The sequence below is a fragment of the Oncorhynchus tshawytscha genome, unplaced genomic scaffold (genome assembly GCF_018296145.1).
Source record: "Oncorhynchus tshawytscha isolate Ot180627B unplaced genomic scaffold, Otsh_v2.0 Un_contig_13920_pilon_pilon, whole genome shotgun sequence".
NCBI lineage: Eukaryota > Metazoa > Chordata > Actinopteri > Salmoniformes > Salmonidae > Oncorhynchus > Oncorhynchus tshawytscha.
This window is the reverse complement of record NW_024608571.1, coordinates 4627-22380: the sequence shown is the minus strand read 5'-3', so window position 1 is coordinate 22380 and position 17754 is coordinate 4627. Positions and strand designations below refer to the sequence as shown.

Genomic DNA, 17754 nt, shown 5'->3' with positions numbered 1-17754 from the left:
ACAGAAAAATGGTCAAATTCACACACTTATCAAGAGAACAACCCTGGTCATCCCTACTGCCTCTGATCTGGCGGACTCACTAAACACAAATGATGTCTCAGTGTTGGAGTGTCCCCCTGGCTACTGATGAAGAAAAAATGCAATTGTGCCATCTGGTTTGCTTAATAAGTCATTTATACTCTTACTTTTTAATACTTAAGTTTATTTAAAACCAAATACTTTTAGACTTTTACTTGAGTCATTTCTATGAAGGTATCTTTACTTTTAATCAAGTATGACAAGTTGGTACTTTTTCCACCGCTGCTTACAAGACCATTAGGCTCCATCGAGTGAGCTTTTATTATCTGGTAGTAATGTAGGTGGGCCCTGCCTGTAATTCTTTAAAAACATTAAGAAAAAAATATGTATTCCATAATAACATCCTTTTGGTGAACTGAATACACGTTGGATATAACGGATAAGGCACTAAGGGCTGAGAACAGTGACTGTTCACTAACACTGGTAAACTACACTCCCCAACACATCCATCAAAGTGTCATGAGGTCTCGACTCACCTCTAAGTCTCATCTGTCCTTGTGCAGTCGTGTGGAAGCCGTAGCGAGAGATTCCCAGACCGTTTAGACCACTACTCAAAGTCAGTGTAGGGGGTTTAGGTGTTGATGTAAAGATGATACAATGTTCAAGGGATAGTTAAGGATTTTGGCAAGGAGACCCTTTATCTACTTCCACACAGTCAGATGAACTCATGGATACCATTTGTATGTCTCTGCATCCAGTATGAAGGAAGTTAGAGGTAGTTTCGCGATCCAATGCCAACTAGCGTTAGCTAGCGCAATGACAGGAAGTCTACATGAACAACTTGCATGCTAGCTGTTCCGATAGACTTCCAGTCATTACGCTAACGGCAGTTAGCAATTTGGCTAACGCTAGGTAGCAAATTCCTTTAAATTGCATGCAGATACATAAAAATGGTCTCCACGAGTTAATCTGACTCTGGGGAAGTAGATAAAGGGCTTCACTGCCAACATTCCAGAATATCCCTTTCAGGCCTTCACGTTGTTCCCATTGGACAGAGGTTCCGTCTCCGATGGGTTTGATGGTACGGAACATAGCTCAGTGGGCGTGGCCTGGTCTGTGTCCCCTCCACCTCCTGCCGATTGGTTCCTGTAGTGGCGAATGATGACCCAGGCAGCACAGCCCAGGTAGATAACCGTCAGCAAGGCAAAGTAGAAGAAGTAGACCAGGAACTATTGGAGAACAGAACAGCACTCATTAGAAAACATATGGTGTTCCCATATGGGTGACGTCAGCTTGCAGGAAGTCGTCTGAGCGTGGTCGTAATCAGAGTGTGTGTGACTGACCTGGGAGTGTACGTCTAGTCCCAGACCCTTCTTGTCAGAGACGATGAGGGTGATGATGGTCTTCAGAACGGTCGCCAGGAAAGTGTTGACCCCAAACACCAGGGCACACAGCTCCTTGGTGAGCGACGAGGCGATCTGGAAACTACAAACACAACAGGATAGTCAGCAGATTAAATGTACAGCCTAAAGTAAGAAAGACGTGACAGTTCTATTTGACAATGCATTCATACACTGTACACGTCTGAACATGAAAATCCCCAAAATCCCATTATATGTATACAACAACGTTAAATAAAAGTAGACCTAAAGAAACGTACATGGCGATGGGCACGAGGAACTGGTAGAAACCCTTGAAGAGGGAGTAGGCCACATAGCAGACCCAGATGTTGCTGGTGGTCCCCATGAGGAGCAGCAGGGCAGCCTGTAGAGCCGTGATGATGCCGATCACCAGCTCAGACCACACGTTCCAGCGGATCTTCACGAAGCCCGCTGCAAACGACGTGATCGCACCTGGGACAGAGTTAACGAGGTGGAGTTAGTCGAAGAAGATAAGCTGACTAAGTTAATGACTGAGTAGGTGATTAAGGCTTGGGGGAACTTCATTTAATAAATGCTGTGTGTGTGTGTGGACTCAGGGTCACAGTTTGACATTATCATATCAAGGCAAACAGAGGGAATTGCTGGTTCAGTAAGCCTTTATGTTATTATTATGCATCAATAAAATAATTCTACTAAATGACTATGGGGAGCAGCACATTGTCTGGCGTCATCTCCCTGTGTGATCAACATCTAAACCATTGTCATCTTCCACCACCTTTCAACAGAACGTGACTGTTTAGTCTGCTATTGTCTCACCACATTCTTCTTCATGGGAATTCCTCTTTCTAGATTGATGGGCTTTGTATGTCTCCTGTCCTTGTCAGCTGTTTAGGTCATGTAATTTCAGTCATAATTAAATCATTGGAGAGCGGTCAGTCTAAAACAGTGTTTCCCAACTCCAACACACATTTTTGTTGTGGCCCCGGACAAGCACACCTGATTCTACTTGTCAACTATTCATCAACTATTGAATCAGGCGAGTTAGCCTGGGGCTACAACAACATGTTGTTGGGGGTACTGGAGAACTGGAGATGGGAAACCCTGGTCTAAGACAAACTTATTGACCTGACGTTACGTGATGCCGGAGAACTCGTTTGACTGAGAAAATATGTACCTTGAAGCATGTTGCCATGGTGCTCTCACTACTACCTCTGCCAAATGCTGTAGGGGTGTTAATATTTTGTAGGAATCATTGACTTGGAGAACACAGGCTCCAACCCTGTCAGACAGTAAAGACCCAGGTGAATGCTACATATTGGTTATTAAAACACTTGTATACCTGGCTTTGGAGGGCCTTTGTACCCAGACTAAAACCTAGGGAAATGGATCCCTCACCTAGTAGTGTGGAGACAGCCTCCACCCCTCCGTTGTAGACGTGTTTGTTCTCCGTGGCGGGGTACACCTTGTTCCACAGGACATGGATGTACAACAGCACCAGGTAGTAGCCAGCGGAGTTGAACACCCACCACAGGCTCCACAGTCTCAGGCTGGGCCTCCGCGGCACGTTCCTCAGCTCCTTCAGCATCTGAATAAACACTGAGTCCCTCCAGGAGGAACCAGAGCTGAGAGGGGCCAGGGAGGGTGTGTCACCTGAACCCAGGCCCGCTTCGCCCTGCTTCATCCTGGCCAGCTCCGACTGGGCGGCAGCCTGCTCCTGGAGGTTCCTCTGGGCAGCGTGGTGGGCCCTGTTGAAGAACAGGGACCTCTTGGGCCAGGGCAGGCAGCAGGAGAGCACCAGGCCGAAGGACACCAAGGCCAAGGAGACAGCACTAAGCATGGCGAAGGAGAGCCTGCCCACGGATATCAGCACCTGGCCCAGCACCGAGCTGGCAAACACCCCCATGAGGACACAAGAGCGCGAGTAGCTGGCCACACGTTGGTAGAGCTCTGGGGTGACCAGGGAGAATATATAGGAGGAGTAAGCCACGCGTGCTGCCATGGTGATGCCGTAGAAGAACTCCATGAACTGCATCTCTAAGAGGGAGGAACCCAGGAGGAGGAGGAGCCAGATGGCCACGTGGCTGAGGCTGGAGAGGACCAGGACGGGCTTGTAACGCAGGACGTCTGTCAGGAGGAAGACTGGCACCAGCACCGCCATGTAGGAGTAGGACAGGATCGGGTTGATCTCATTGGTCACCTGGAGGAAGAGAATGGCGGGTATGAGAGGGGGAGACCACATAGAAGAGACAGAGGACTCTAATTCTCCTTGTAAAAAGTTGCAGCTGAAGGCTCTATAAATGTGCCAGCAGGTGTTCTCAAATTGCATATTTAGGCTAGTTTCCTGAGAGTCCTCGAACACTGACAAATGCACATGCAAATCAAATCAAATATTTGTCACATACACATGTTAGCAGATGTTAATGCCGCTGTGCTGAAACCTTGTGCCAGTTCCACAATGCAGTAATAACAACGTTAATCCTAACAATTCCAAAAAAACTACAGGAAATGTAGGGGAGCAAAAATATCACTGATCCCATTCATTTGAACTAATGCAGCATAGGCATTACAGTAGATGCAATCGGACACCTTACAATGAGATAAGTATGCAGACTTCAGGGCATAGTTAAAGTAGCTAGTGAGACATGTAGCCACATAAGGATGCAGTCGACATATAGAGTACAGTATCAACGTATGCATATGAGATTAAAAATGTAGGGTAAGTAACATTATATAAGGTAGCATTGTTTAAAGTGGCTAGTGATATATTTCATCATTTCCCATCAATTCCCATGATTAAAGTGGCTGGAGTGGAGTCAGTGTCATTGACAGTGTGTTGGCAGTAGCCACTCAATGTTAGTGGGGCTTAACAGCACCTCAGATAGAAGCTGTGATTTTCAGTCTCTTCCCAGCTTTGACAGTCCAGTGGGTTCCATGACAGCGGGGTGAACAGGAACACTGGTTCAATGTATTTTTATGGCCTTCCTGTAGCATCGGGTGGTGTAGTTCAAGCTCCTAGTATAAATTCAGATGGAACACTGCCAGCTGATAGCCTTATATCAGGGTTGTCATTCTACCAGGCGGTCATACAAGGCTATAGCCTCCAGCGCATCTGTAGAAGTTTGTGAGTGCTTTTGGTGACAAGCCCTAAAAATCTTCAGCCTCCTGAGGTTGAAGAGGCGCTGCTGCGCCTTCCTCAATGCTGTGTGAGTGGACCAATTCAGTTTGTCTGTGATGTGTATGCCGAGGAACTTAAAACTTGCTACCCTCTCCACTACTGTTCCATCGATGTGGATGGGGGTGTTCCTCTGCTGTTTCCTGAAGTCCACAATCATCTCATTTTTTGTTGACGTTGAACCTTATTTTCCTGAACCACACTAGGCAAGTCACCTTCCCTGTAAATCTCGGTTCAATAAAAAGAAGACCACTGTTGCAATAGTTGAGTTGGAGGCGACTAACAATATACTTTTTTACTAAGCAAGAGTGAAGATAAGTTTCTCGATCCTTCCTACTAGTGCTCCAAAATTATTGAATTCACATAGTAATCAAAATACTAACGTGCAATATCCATATCAAGGGTGTCAAGAGGTGATATGGTCCTTGACTATCCATGATGACGGATGTGAGAGATCCATAGTCGTTTAGCAAGAGCCTCATATGCAGAATCCATATCGCTGTGCTGACACCATAACGCAAGAGAATCCCCCTCTACAGGAAATGAGCCAGACAAGCCTACAGTAACCAATCAGAAAAAGACTCTGGCCTAATTTGTAGGAATGTGAACTTTGACCATACTGAGGAGGGGTTACTGCACTCACACTGTGATAGCCTTATTACAGTCCAGTGGGTTCCATGACTAAGGAACACTGGTTCAATTACTTTAGGATTGAGCGGTTGTAGTTCAAGCTCCTAGTATAAATTCAGATGGAACACGTGTCAGCTGATATAGCTTATATCAGGGTTGTCATTCTACATGTCATACAAGGCTATAGCCTCCAGCGCAGGACATTGTCTTTCATATCCCTCAAAATCAATTGGGCCTCAGGTTGAACTGATGCCCTGGCCTTTAAATATATATATATCATTTTCTTTTTACATTGAACCTTTATTTAACTAGGCAAGTCAGTTAAATAAAGGTTAAATACATTTTTTTATTCAGTAGAAGACCGATAGCAATAGTTGGCACGACTAACAAAACACTTGTTTACTAAGCAAGAGTGAAGATAAGTTTCTCGATCCTTCCTACTAGTGCTCCAAAATTATTGAATTCACAGTACATGGTAAGCAATATATTGAATCGCAATGAAATCACAGTCCAATAATCACATATCGAGATCCATATATCAAGCAATATTTTGAAACGTGAATGGAAATATTTCCACCATTGTTTTCTCCTCTTGAGGTCCCTGGCACCATTCCCAGTTCCTCCTCCTTTGTTAGATTCATGTAAGTTTGCATGCTATTCTGTTATTTCTAATGATTCCAACAGTTCACCCTAGTATTTTGGTTCTTTAACATCAAATCTATAACATTTGGTAAAAACAATAATAATTGTGCTGTTCTCCATCTTCTATTTATTTTGTTTTCAGCACTTTTATTTCCCTGACTGATCAAAACTCATTTTCTCATGGCTCTCTTGTCCCTCTGCAGCAGACATCTGAGCAATATGTTTGGAACATCAACTTAAGAGATCACACACACGGATAGTTTTTAATATTTTATTTCACAAACTGCACTAGTCAGAACAAGTTCAAACACACTGCACACCAACATTCCAAACTGTGATATAGTATTGGGGTCCCTGACTGTGCATCACTGACCTGTTCCCTGGTGAAGTTCTTCTCCATGCTGAGCAGGTTTGGTGTTATAAAGGGCTCCCCAGGCTTCAGCTGCACCATAAACCCATAGAAACACAGGAACACCACCGACAACTCCCAGGTCCGGGCGGTCTTGGTCTGGCCGTCTGAGGGGTCCTCAGGTGGGGGAAGAGCCATCTCAGGGTCAGGCTCTCCAGGGGAGGTCTCCTTCAGGTCCAGTTCAGCCTCTTCCTCCACAGCCCTGTCCCCACTCACCATAGCGTCTTTGCCCACCATGGTAGTGGCCTGACAGTGGACACTGGAGTCCCAAGTCTACCTCTGACTGTATCAAATGACTAAGTGGTATTGCTATAGTGAAGAGGCTTGGTATAGGACTTTTCATAGAAACCAGAGAGTAGGGCCTAAACCACCAATTTAGATGTTCTAAGCAGACAATGAGTAGAGATTCCTGTTAGCACTCTTCCCTTACAAGTTCCACAAAGGATCCAGTGTTAAACATTAGAGGGGGTGAGAGGGAAACCTTTCACAATGACGAACATGGAGTTAAAGTGCTACCTGCAGCCATTTTCATACTCTATGTATGAGAGAATGTCAACCTTTGCTCCATTCCATGGATTAACAATGATTGAAAGCAAGCTAGTTTACAGCTGGACCTCTGGTCTGTGTGAACCTGTAAAATACAATCATGTTTGCAAATAGTCACTCAAAGTTTGTTTTCTGACAGAGTGCTTTATTCTTCATTATTTTGTGGGATGGTGCTCAACCAAACTCCCTATGTCCAAAGCGGTCCTTTCCAGGCAGGGACATCAAATCACACGTATTATAGTAACAACCATGGCAAACAACGACCCTAACAGATCTGAGCTGTCAGGTAACGAGTATTATTTGGGTGCAGTCAGTGTATGATAACTTTGTTGTTCTCTGTTGGACTGATTTATTAACTTGGGGTTGACACACTCCAAAAAAATGGATTCACAACGAACGACTTGTGTAACGTTTACCTTGGTTAGAAAGCTTTGTAATTGCAATGCTGCATGCGTGAGACAAGACATAGTCACTTTAAAAAGTATTCGCTAAAACAGGGGTGGGTGCAACTTCTGCACGCATGGCTGGCACGAGCCATATTCAATGTTAGCTAACTAGTTACGTTAGCTAACCAGATTCCAGTCTGGAATACCTAACGTTAGTTAGCTAAAGGTAGCTAAGCTTGTCTGGAAGAGGTAGGAGCTTATTTTAATAAACCCCTTGCTAGTGAACAATGTCAGAGAGCTAGCTACAGCTAAAATCAAATAGCCTATACAATTTAGCTAACTGCCTACAGTAGCTGACACTATCTAGCTAATGTTAGCTCCATCATGCGAGTTAATATTATCTTATTGCAGGGAACATTGGTGAACTTGTTAGCTAGCTGAAGTTGACACCAATAATTGGGTTTTAAACAATGTACATACAACTTTGTACATTGACAAGGAAAGTAGGTAAAACCTACCTCTAAATTCTTCCCCGACTGAACTCGTGTGCGCGCTGTTGCTCAGTTGAATGCATTTCAGAGCAACTGAGTCTGTGAGATTTTGCAAGGAACTATGGGGGCTGTAGTTTCTGTTGATTGACCGGAGATAATCCAAAATGCACCTTAAAAGGTATTTATCAATTAACATTCGTATATCACTCAATGATCAATACTTTTCACTGGTTTAAATATCAATGGCCAATAGGCTACATAATGTATTCCAATATATTAGGACATAATATCACATGAACATTTAATGAACAAAGATAAACACCCTACACAAAACATAGAGCATTCTACTGAGCACGCAACTGAACATTGCCCCATGGATAATCATTAGACGTGACCGTCGCGCGCGCTGTGAAATGAGGGAGTTCTATTTTCCTGGCCCGGGTTGAACCGAGAAATGGCGCCCTCATGTCGTCTGGGGAAGGCTAGGAGGAAGGAGCGCCCTTCTCAAATCAAACAGCAATCTGCCCCCTCGGCCAATCGTCCCGAAACATACAACATCTCCTTTCCATAAAAATACATGTTTGAATGTTCAAACTAGTTTTAATTGGGAAGGCAGATAAAGCGTTTTTATCGCACTCACGTTTGCACAGAATCCGACTCATCACTAATCCGCTGTATCACTCCACGTCCTTAATTACTACACTTTTGTTTAGAACCGGCTAACACCCTTCAGGCCGCCCTGTTCCAAAATGAATGCAATCACCTTCACCCGATACAAACTCCTCTCATCTGGGTAACCCGAGCTAGATTAACGAATCCCCTCAGTGTGAACGTCCATATTAAATCTTTGGAGAGTAGGCTACATGTCGGCGTTACAATGTAACTGAATAAAGAAACGTTGTTATAGTATGAGGAGAAAACGTATGAGAATGTTTGTAAACTTTCTTTTCGCGTCACGTGTGAGCTTTTATATACAGATTTGGAATACGTCTAGCAGTATGAATATGCTTGAAAACGCCTGCAACATCATAAACAAACTTCAGCAAACATTTGCAATCTGAGTTTGACCTTTGGTGCTATAAATGAGGGCATAGCAATGGAGTGGTGACTGACTATCCAGTGCGCATGTTACATAATCCTATTGTGCATTTGCCTACTTATTTTTCAAACTGAGTTCTTTTATGGGATTTGGTAGAGTATTTATAACATATTTACTACTCGTATAAATAGTTCTCCAAGTATGGCATGACCAATTTGATTATCTTGTGGTTGGTTTTAAGTTTTAAAAAACTGTCTCAGGCTACATGGAGAGAATCAGTCCATTGTCACAGCACTTTAAATGTTATGTGATTTAGCCAGTCATGAGATATCTTCTGTGCCCTCAACAGAACCCATAAACAAATATCTGGGGATTTGGTTGTCATGCAGTTATCCCAAGGCAGTCCAACAGTGTGCCTTGATTTCATGGACATCACAGCCATAGCTGTGAGGAAGGCCTCACTGCAAATTCTGGATCCATCCAACCTTTCCTTTTCTAACCAAGACCCGTCTGCGTCTAGTGCTATTTCCCAGACGAAGCACTTCCTTCTGTGTCACCTCCTTTGAGAACCAGACCCTAATGTGAAAGGATAGCATGCATGCATACGGTGGCGGCCATTCTGCTGTATCACTTTCACCCATGAATGTATTCTGTGCTTTCAACCTGGAACTATCCATCTCTTTCAGATCAGTGGTTATAAGGAATCGGACAGAGAGGGAAATAAGTCTTAGGACATCATTTCCACAACATTTTCCTGTTACCTTGGTTTGACTGTGGCAATATCCTGTATATTATTCACAGCGACCAATAGTAATTTCATCGCAGCTGGTAAACCCTGCCTATATTTCCCCTCTGTGCCCATCTTTCCCCTCCCATTTTCTATGAATCTTTTATAGCCATCTCCTGTCCAGTATAGAGGAGGTACATCCTCCACAGCACAGCCTGTCAGCTGTGTTTTATTAGAGGGCTGAAATACTGCTGAATCAGAGGTTCCACCTCTCCTCCCTCTTTAACAATCAACTCTGTACGTGTGTATGCATGCATTCCTGTGTGTGTGTCTGTGTGTGCACGACTGCGTGTGTTCTGTTTTCAGAAATAATGCAACATGTCATGCGTAACCTCCTTTAAGAGGGTAGCCGTACATGAGAATGACTGTAGCATGCAGTACAGCACCTGACTGGATCTCAGCTAGTGTTGTAGGGGAGCATGCTGCCTATTGTGTTGTCACACTGGTCTAGGTGAATCAAAATCTAATCACTCTGTGTCCCAGGTCAGGGTCTTAAATCACTCACACAGGCTAAGTGCACCTTCCTAAATCTGTCATTAAGAGAGAGGGAGTTTCTAAGAGTCCAAAGGCAATTTCTCTGATTGGCTGGATGAGTCATTGCACCTATTTGCCCTGCCTTCAACGTCTCTCATTGGTCGTGCAGTTTTACAGCTGCCTCCCATTGGGCCAGTAGGAGAGATTGGGCTGGGTCTTACTCTTGTTCTCTGTGTTTGAGTGTATGTGGATGGGTAAGACACTCTCTCTCCCATCCTGGGAGTAACTGCTTGTGTTAGTTCCTTTCTGTAGGCTGTGTGAGTGTGTGTTTGGGTGTGTGTGTGAGAGAGAGAGAGAGAGAAAGGGAGAGAGTAGCGCTTTACGTTTCACCTCCCTGTCTCCCTGTTCCCTGTCCTTCCTCTCCTCTCTACTCCTCTCTCGTTCCCTCTCCTGGACTACCCATTGGGACCTACCCAGACTCCTTCCCTGCCTGGACCCTCCACTCTCCATCCCTGTGACTCTCCTCATCTGTCCATCCCTCCCTCTCCCAGGTCAAGGTAAGCACCACTCTTTCCTATTCAGAATGGGACTTTATCTAGCTTCCTCTAATTTCCGACGTCTGATGAATTACAACCCTGGATAAGTTTACACCATATTGCAGTTTTCTAATCAATCTCAGGTCAGAGATATTCAAGACAGTTGGCATTGCATACAGCCCAGTGATCCTGAGAAGCTCTCTTCCCTTTTTCCTCCTTGGCTGCTGTTCAAAGACGCCTGCTTGCCTGGCCCTTCTTCCTCCATGCAGACCATGGCTCTGGTGAGTCTGCTCAGAGGGAGGCAGGGAGGGAGAGAAAGAAGCAGGGGATTAAAATCAGCCAGCAAGGCCACATGGATTTCATCTACCCAGACTAAGCTCAGTCTAAAAGAGGTCCCTTATCTCTCTCCTCTTTTTTGGTCTTTGAAACATGGGTATCCTGCTCTCTGGGCATGGTAGTCTCACCTCATTTGAAAGTTTAAAATAAAAAGTTAATTCATGCTCGGGTGCAGTGGTGGTTGTTTGTACCAGGCTGACTCGTGTTTTGTTGTTATTTTAGGCTGTTGTTGTCATAGGCGTTTGACCTAATTAGCCCACAGATGCTCCAACAGTAGGTACAAAACAGTATCCCTACTTCCCCTCTTAGAAATGCATTGTCTCCTGTACTGTGGAGGTTGTGGGAGCACCATTAGCTAGCAAATGTAATTATGTTGCACACAGGATAATTGCCTTACCAGATAGTGTAATTACCTGCTAAATTGAATCAAAGCCATGGCCTCACTGCATTCCCTTCTGTAAACAGGGTTTAGAGGGAAGGCATGCTGACTGGTACTGAGGATGGACAGGATGTGCTCTGCTGGCTGTCTGATTGGACTTCCTGTTTTGAATCTAGTTAGGAGGGAGGGCTGAGTGTGTTGATGTAGTCCCTCAAATAAATATTGTTCTGTAGACATACGACTGTGCTTTTACTAGCCAGTTAGAACCGGTACATTGTAACTACTGTGACCTGCATGTGATACCGGTTTGTTGGGGTCATCTTGACTAATTTCAAACATATATCAACTGGTGGTGATTATACAAATATTCTCATGGCATCTTGTTTTATTAGATGCATAGCTACTTGTACTAGAAACAAACAGAGTTAAATAAATGTTGAAATTTTTCCCCTTACAAGCTTCACACGTCTTTGTTAACAATCCAACGACTGTTGTTTGGAGTAAGAACACAAGGATGCGGTGTCTATGGCTTGAAAAGTCGAGAGACGAAACGGTTCGCCAATAGTGCTGTTAACGTTGTATCCTTGACTTCTCAGTAACCCTCTGTCTGTACAGTAGGACAGCAGAGTTCAACAGACATTCAAGATCCAGAACCTGCCATTCAGGCAGTACTGTGTCTTATTGTTCCATTGTCAACCTCTCAATAGGATGGATTCATGTTTTTTAACGAGTGTGGGAAATGCAGCTCAATAATGTGACATTTATTGAAATCGTAAGAGTAGTTCAAATGTCATAATAACTCTCTGAAGTGTGCAGGTGTTTGCAGTGGAGCCGTATCATGTTGTAGTCTATGTTCAGTATCTGCTCTATGCATCCATAGTACTGCAGCTCTGAAACATACCTGCTGTGTACATGCCTCAGGGTTTTGGCAGTTCCATTTACTCCCATATGGCTCTACAACAAGGAGCTGACATGAGCTGTTTTTATCAGGTGGAAGGAGGAAAACTGATGATGATGGCTTATAGAACTCAGGGCCCCAAATGGAACAGAAAACGCAGCCGTATGGAATTTGGAGGACATTTTGACAGATTTGACGTGTAAGTGGTTGTGTGTGGCCATGCTAGCACCTTCTAGTGTACAGTAGGATGGCATGTTGATAAATGTGTATTGTCCTGTCAACAATAAGGAAGGAAGGACTTTACTTACCCATTGATGGACGTTAGGGATGATACAATAGCTTCTCATTACCACACCTCTGTGTTCAATAGGCTCATTAGGTTGTATTCTATTCCTCCTGCACCCATTTGCACCAAAACTCATAACAGGATGTAGTGTAAGTGATATTCCGGCCTAAGAGAGAAACCTGAGTCCTCTCTCTGTTCACTGGCCACACAGAGGAGAGTTATGGCCTGGGAAATAGAGATATTTCTGTCTCAGAGAAAAACAATCTCTCTCTCTATCTCTCTCTGTTTGTCCTTCTCTCTTCTCTCTCTTCCTCTCTCTTTCTCATCTCTCGATCTCTCTCTTTTCTCTCTCTCTCTCTCTCTCTCTCTCTCTCTCTCTCTCTCTCTCTCTCCCTCCTTCCCTCCATAACCTGGTTTGACAACCATTAGTCAGTTTTATGATGTTGCCGGGAGGATTATAGACGGCTCACTGTTTCCTTTAGACACATTTCCTCTTAAGCGTCTGCAGGTGCAGCACACGGAGCAACTGATGATTGTCACTGCAGCTTCTTACAGTAAGCCGGTCCACTCTCCCTGATCGCTCCCTCTTTGGGAAGGAGGGGGTAAAGATGAGTACGAAGCACAGAATACTCACAGGACGAGGATGTGTAAAATATCATTTGTCTTCATCTAATCGTGATGCTGTTTTGTCATGTGTCTATGCAAGCCTTGTCTGTCCCTGTTTGGTACACAAGCATTTCTGGAGAGAATGGATTGTCTGGCCGTCTCGGTTGACACGCACATGGCAAAGTTGTTGTTGAAACAACCTTGTGCAAACCATCTGCACTTCCAGGTTAGCTACAGTACATATTAACTATACACACCTATAGATGTAGAATAGGATCAGAGACGAAGGCAGACATCTCAGTACTCTCTTTGAGCTGTTGTATTTCTGCCTGTATTATAGAATTAGCTGAGTAGACCGGAACAGGGCATTCGCCTCAGACTGATATGGAAATCATGTTATACACACTATTTTGTCTTATGGAATTCAGTCTCATTTCAAAGCATTGCATTTTGGTTGATACCGCAGCCCTTGTCACTGTTGTTGTCAGAAAGCCCTGGAGGTTAAACAGGCTCAAGTTATACTGCAGCCCTTATGACTGTGTGGTTAACAGGGTAAAGTTACACGTACTAACGGCCATTATTTCAGTACTTAAACCAACATGGTTTTTTCATCACTAACATACTCTTACTAGTGGCCTTTACGGTGTTGATGTCAAAGCAACGTACAATTAGAGAGCAGGGATATTTCTCTCAGCAAGAGGTTGAAAGAGGGAGAAAATGGAGGGAGGAAATAAAGAGGTAGATGATTACTTTAAAGGGGCAATCCACAGTTGAAATAATAAAGCGTTTTCCCCCACTTCTGTTTGGTAAAAGGCTGAGGGATGTGCCTGGAGAAATGTTACCACTTTCAAATTCATAGACAGAGATATAGATGCAGGGATCGACCAACCAAGATATCAACATTATAGTTTTAAGCATGCACTGTTTGTTTACAAGTACAATGTTTACTTTATTTAAACTCAGTTTTTCACACTTCCTGACATTTAATCCTAGTAAAAGGTCAGTTAGGATCACCACTTTATTTTAAGAATGTGAAATGTCAGAATAATAGAAGAGAGAATTATTATTTCAGATTAGATTTATTTCATCACATTCCTAGTGGGTCAGAACACTCAATTAGTATTTGGTAGCATTGCCTTTAAATTGTTTAACTTGGGTCAAAGTGTCGGGTAGTCTTCCACAAGCTTCCCACAATAGGTTTGGTGAATTTTGGCCCATTCCTCCTGACAGAGCTGGTGTAACTGAGTCAGGTTTGTAGGCCTCCTTGCTCACACACGCTTTTTCAGTTCTGCCCACAAATTTTCTATGGGATTGAGGTCAGGGCTTTGTGATGGCTACTCCAATACCATTACTTTGTTGTCCTTAAGCGATTTTGCCACAACTTTGGAAGCATGCTTGGGGTCATTGTCCATTTGGAAGACCCATTTGCGACCAAGCTTTAACTTCCTGACTGATGTCTTGAGATGTTGCTTCAATATATCCACATAATTTTCTTTCCTCATGATCCCATCTATTTTGTGAAGTGCACCAGTCCCTCCCGCAGCAAAGCACCCCCACAACATGATGCTGCCACCCCCGTGCTTCACGGTTGGGATGGTGTTCTTCGGCTTGTAAGCCTCCCCCTTTTTGGTGGTGGTCATTATGGTGATGGTCATTATGACCAAACAGTTCTATTTTTGTTTCATCAGACCAGAGGACATTTCTCCAAAAAAGTATGATCTTTGTCCCCATGTGCAGTTGGAAACCGTAGTCTGGCTTTTTTATGGAGGTTTTGGAGAAGTGGCCTCTTCCTTGCTGAGCGGCCTTTCAGGTTATGTCGATATAGGACTCGTTTTACTGTGGATATAGATACTTTTGTACCTGTTTCCTCCAGCATCTTCACAAGGTCCTTTGCTGTTGTTCTGGGATTGATTTTCACTTTTCGCACCAAAGTATGTTCATTTCTAGGAGACAGAATGCGTCTCCTTCCTGAGCGGTATGACCGCTGCGTGGTCCCATGGTGTTTATACTTGTGTACTATTGTTTGTACAGATGAACGTGGTACCTTCAGTCATTTGCAAATTTCTCCCAAGGCTGAACCAGACTTGTGGAGGTCTACAATTATTTTTCTTGGCTGATTTATTTTGATTTCCCCATGATGTCAAGCAAAGAGGCACTGATTTTGAAGGTAGGCCTTGAAATACATCCACAGGTACACCTCCAATTGACTCAAATGATGTCCATTGGCCTATCAGAAGCTTCTAATGCCATGACATCATTTTCTGGACTTTTCCAAGCTGTTTAAAGGCACAGTCAACTTAGTGTATGTAAACTTCTGACCCACTGGAATTGTGATACAGTGAATTATAAGTGAAATAATCTGTCTGTAAACAGTTGTTGGAAAAATGACTTGTGTCATGCACAAAGTAGATGTCCTAACAGACTTGCCAAAACTATTCGTTAACAAAAACGTTTTTGGAGTGGTTGAAAAACAAGTTTTAATGACTCCAACCTAAGTGTATGTAAACCTCTGACTTCAACTGTATGTAGCAACTGCAGATTGCCCCTTTAAGGTGGTGAAAGTGGGAAGGGGCAGAAGACAGCACAGGACTTCCTTTTAGAAGTCATAAAATATGAAACAGTCTGATTCATCGTGGTAGGCTTTGCTAAGAAGCGTTCTGATGTAATAGCATATTGCATTCAGAGCATTTCTGTCCTCAGTCCAACCGTGAGTTGTATTTGAACACAGCGACCAACAGAGGGCACTGTTATCCTGTTGAAACAGCAGCCACAGCGGTACAATGACTCCTTTCCTTTGGCAGGCCAAGCACATTGAACACACACGACTTGCCCTAAACCACCCTCAGAGTGGCAGGTTATCATTGCATTATGTGCCATTGATGTTGACGACATCCGCTGACCTCCCACTGTCTAGTCGACTATCTAATCAAGATCTAGAGACAATGTCATCATCTATATTATGGTCAATTCTATCTAAAGCATTTCAGGGGGTCCAATAGGGGAAATGAGAAATAATCATGGAAAAGCGGTTGATTGAGATAATCAATGTTCAATCAAAACTCACATTTAACCCCTGCCTGCAAATGTTTGACTCTTTCTCTAGTCTCCGGGTGGATCAGAAGTGGAGAGGTGGAGTCTTCCATGTTATTCTGGAATGTGGGATAAGACAGGGTCCCATGACATGGACCCCTCTTTGGTAAGAACAGCATGATCTTCTGACATTACCCATTAGGCTGATAATCAACACACACACACGCACACGCACACACACACACGCATACACTTTTTCATACAATATGAGAGGCTGTTATTTTCAGCTGCAGCAGAAGGGAATGCTACTAATTTGAGTTTTTGTTGAGTTTACTAATGATGAAAGCCATTTAAGCATACACTAATGGTGTAGGTCCACATACAGTATGGTGTTTGTTCTGCCTTTTAGCCAGGGGTGGACTGACCATCTGGCATTTCGGGCAAATGCCAGATGGGCTGGTCCAGTTTTAGCCCATTGGGCCTGTCTAACTTGGGTTTGTTGTGCAAAATTATCTTTATCTGAATAATATAGGGGGCCTCAAGGAATAAAATGGGCCGTTGAGGGGCCTCAAGAAAAAAAAATGGGCCTTCATGCGGCCTCAAGGAAAAATATGGGCCAATATGTTAAAAATGCCAGAGCCGATTTCAGGCCCCAGTTTTATTATCTTTGACCTAGAAGTGGAGGCTTTCACCTACTGGAGAAATACTAAAAGATTAGATGTTCCATAACCTGTAGGTAGGTAGGAGTGGTTCTGAACGGATAGTTCATCACTTCTGCTCTTTTCTATAACCTGTAAGAAACACTATATATGGTCTATTCTTGGCATGTAGGTTTCTTACTTATGGTTGGCTTCTTACTTATGGTTGGCACAAATTGAGATATGGGGGAGGGGAATGGGTAGGTTATACTGTGTGCAAATTAATTGTACTGTAGTTACTGTAGTATTTACTGTAGTGATTTTGCTGAATATAGTATACTGTAGTATTTAGTATTTGTAGTATTTATTCAGTCATGAATATTCAAATTTTTCTGTAATAAAAAAAAAGTGGTAAGAGTTTGAAATGTATTCTTAATGGTTCTTGTGTTTTCCTCCTCTCTCTAGAATGGGTTGATGCTGGTTCTGCTGGAGTGGAGCTGATGATCTGAACCAGTCTGTCAGCCACCTAGCTCCCCCTCCTCTAAACACAACCACTGCCCATGTCCTGATCCCAGTGGTCCAGCTTGTCTGTGGTAAGTCCCTCCTTACCCCTCCCCTGCCCTCCCTCTCCTGCCCTCCCTGCCCTGCCCACTCCTCTTTAGTTTTTTTCTATTAAAAGCACATTAAGTCTATGCTTAACTAAAGACGTCCAGTGCAGTCCATAGGCCTATACCCAAGGCCTATACCCAAGGCCTATACCCAAGGCCTACACCCAAGGCATATACTCAAGGGGTACACCCAAGGCCTATACCCAAGGCCTATACCCAAGGCGTACACCCAAGGGCTATACCCAAGGCCTATACCCAAGGCCTACAGCCAAGGCCTACGCCCAAGGCCTACACCCAAGGCCTATACCCAAGGCCTATACCCAAGGCCTACAGCCAAGGCCTACGCCCAAGGCCTACACCCAAGGCCTATACCCAAGGCCTATACCCAAGGCCTATACCCAAAGCCTACACCCAAGGCCTATACCCAAGGCCTATACCCAAGCTGTTGCAGAGTTTAATGT

The 17754-nt window shown here is 43.9% G+C and overlaps 1 protein-coding gene and 1 long non-coding RNA gene across 3 annotated transcripts; one reads left to right on the top strand and one right to left on the bottom strand.

Moving 5' to 3' along the window:
• slc19a1 (solute carrier family 19 member 1) lies at window positions 1-7992 on the bottom strand. Of its 2 annotated transcripts, XM_024425555.2 has the most exons (6): window positions 7704-7992; window positions 6218-6884; window positions 2796-3597; window positions 1679-1871; window positions 1362-1503; window positions 1-1247 (listed from the first exon to the last, which is right to left on the bottom strand). In XM_024425555.2, the coding sequence occupies exons 2-6, from the start codon at window positions 6488-6490 to the stop codon at window positions 1044-1046; spliced, it is 1614 nt and encodes a 537-aa protein (XP_024281323.1). In that variant the 5' UTR covers window positions 6491-6884; window positions 7704-7992; the 3' UTR covers window positions 1-1043. The 2 variants fall into 2 exon arrangements, with proteins under 2 accessions (XP_024281323.1, XP_024281322.1); XM_024425554.2 differs by having other exon boundaries at window positions 6218-7992.
• Window positions 7993-10213: 2221 nt separating this feature from the next.
• Window positions 10214-17276, top strand: LOC121843628. Its single transcript, XR_006081692.1, has 3 exons — window positions 10214-10533; window positions 16121-16213; window positions 17151-17276. It is a non-coding gene; the product is annotated as an uncharacterized LOC121843628 (long non-coding RNA).
• Window positions 17277-17754: the final 478 nt, after the last annotated feature.

What these genes read in the sequence shown, in the direction of transcription:
- slc19a1 (XM_024425554.2), bottom strand. Translation starts at nt 6,490, where the DNA reads ATGGTGGGCAAAGACGCTATGGTGAGTGGGGACAGGGCTGTGGAGGAA. An exon ending in TTCCTCGTGCCCATCGCCAT is followed by an intron (nt 1,504 to 1,678) that starts GTACGTTTCTTT and finishes TTGTGTTTGTAG; the next exon opens with TTTCCAGATCGCCTCGTCGC. An exon ending in GACTAGACGTACACTCCCAG is followed by an intron (nt 1,248 to 1,361) that starts GTCAGTCACACA and finishes GTTCTCCAATAG; the next exon opens with TTCCTGGTCTACTTCTTCTA.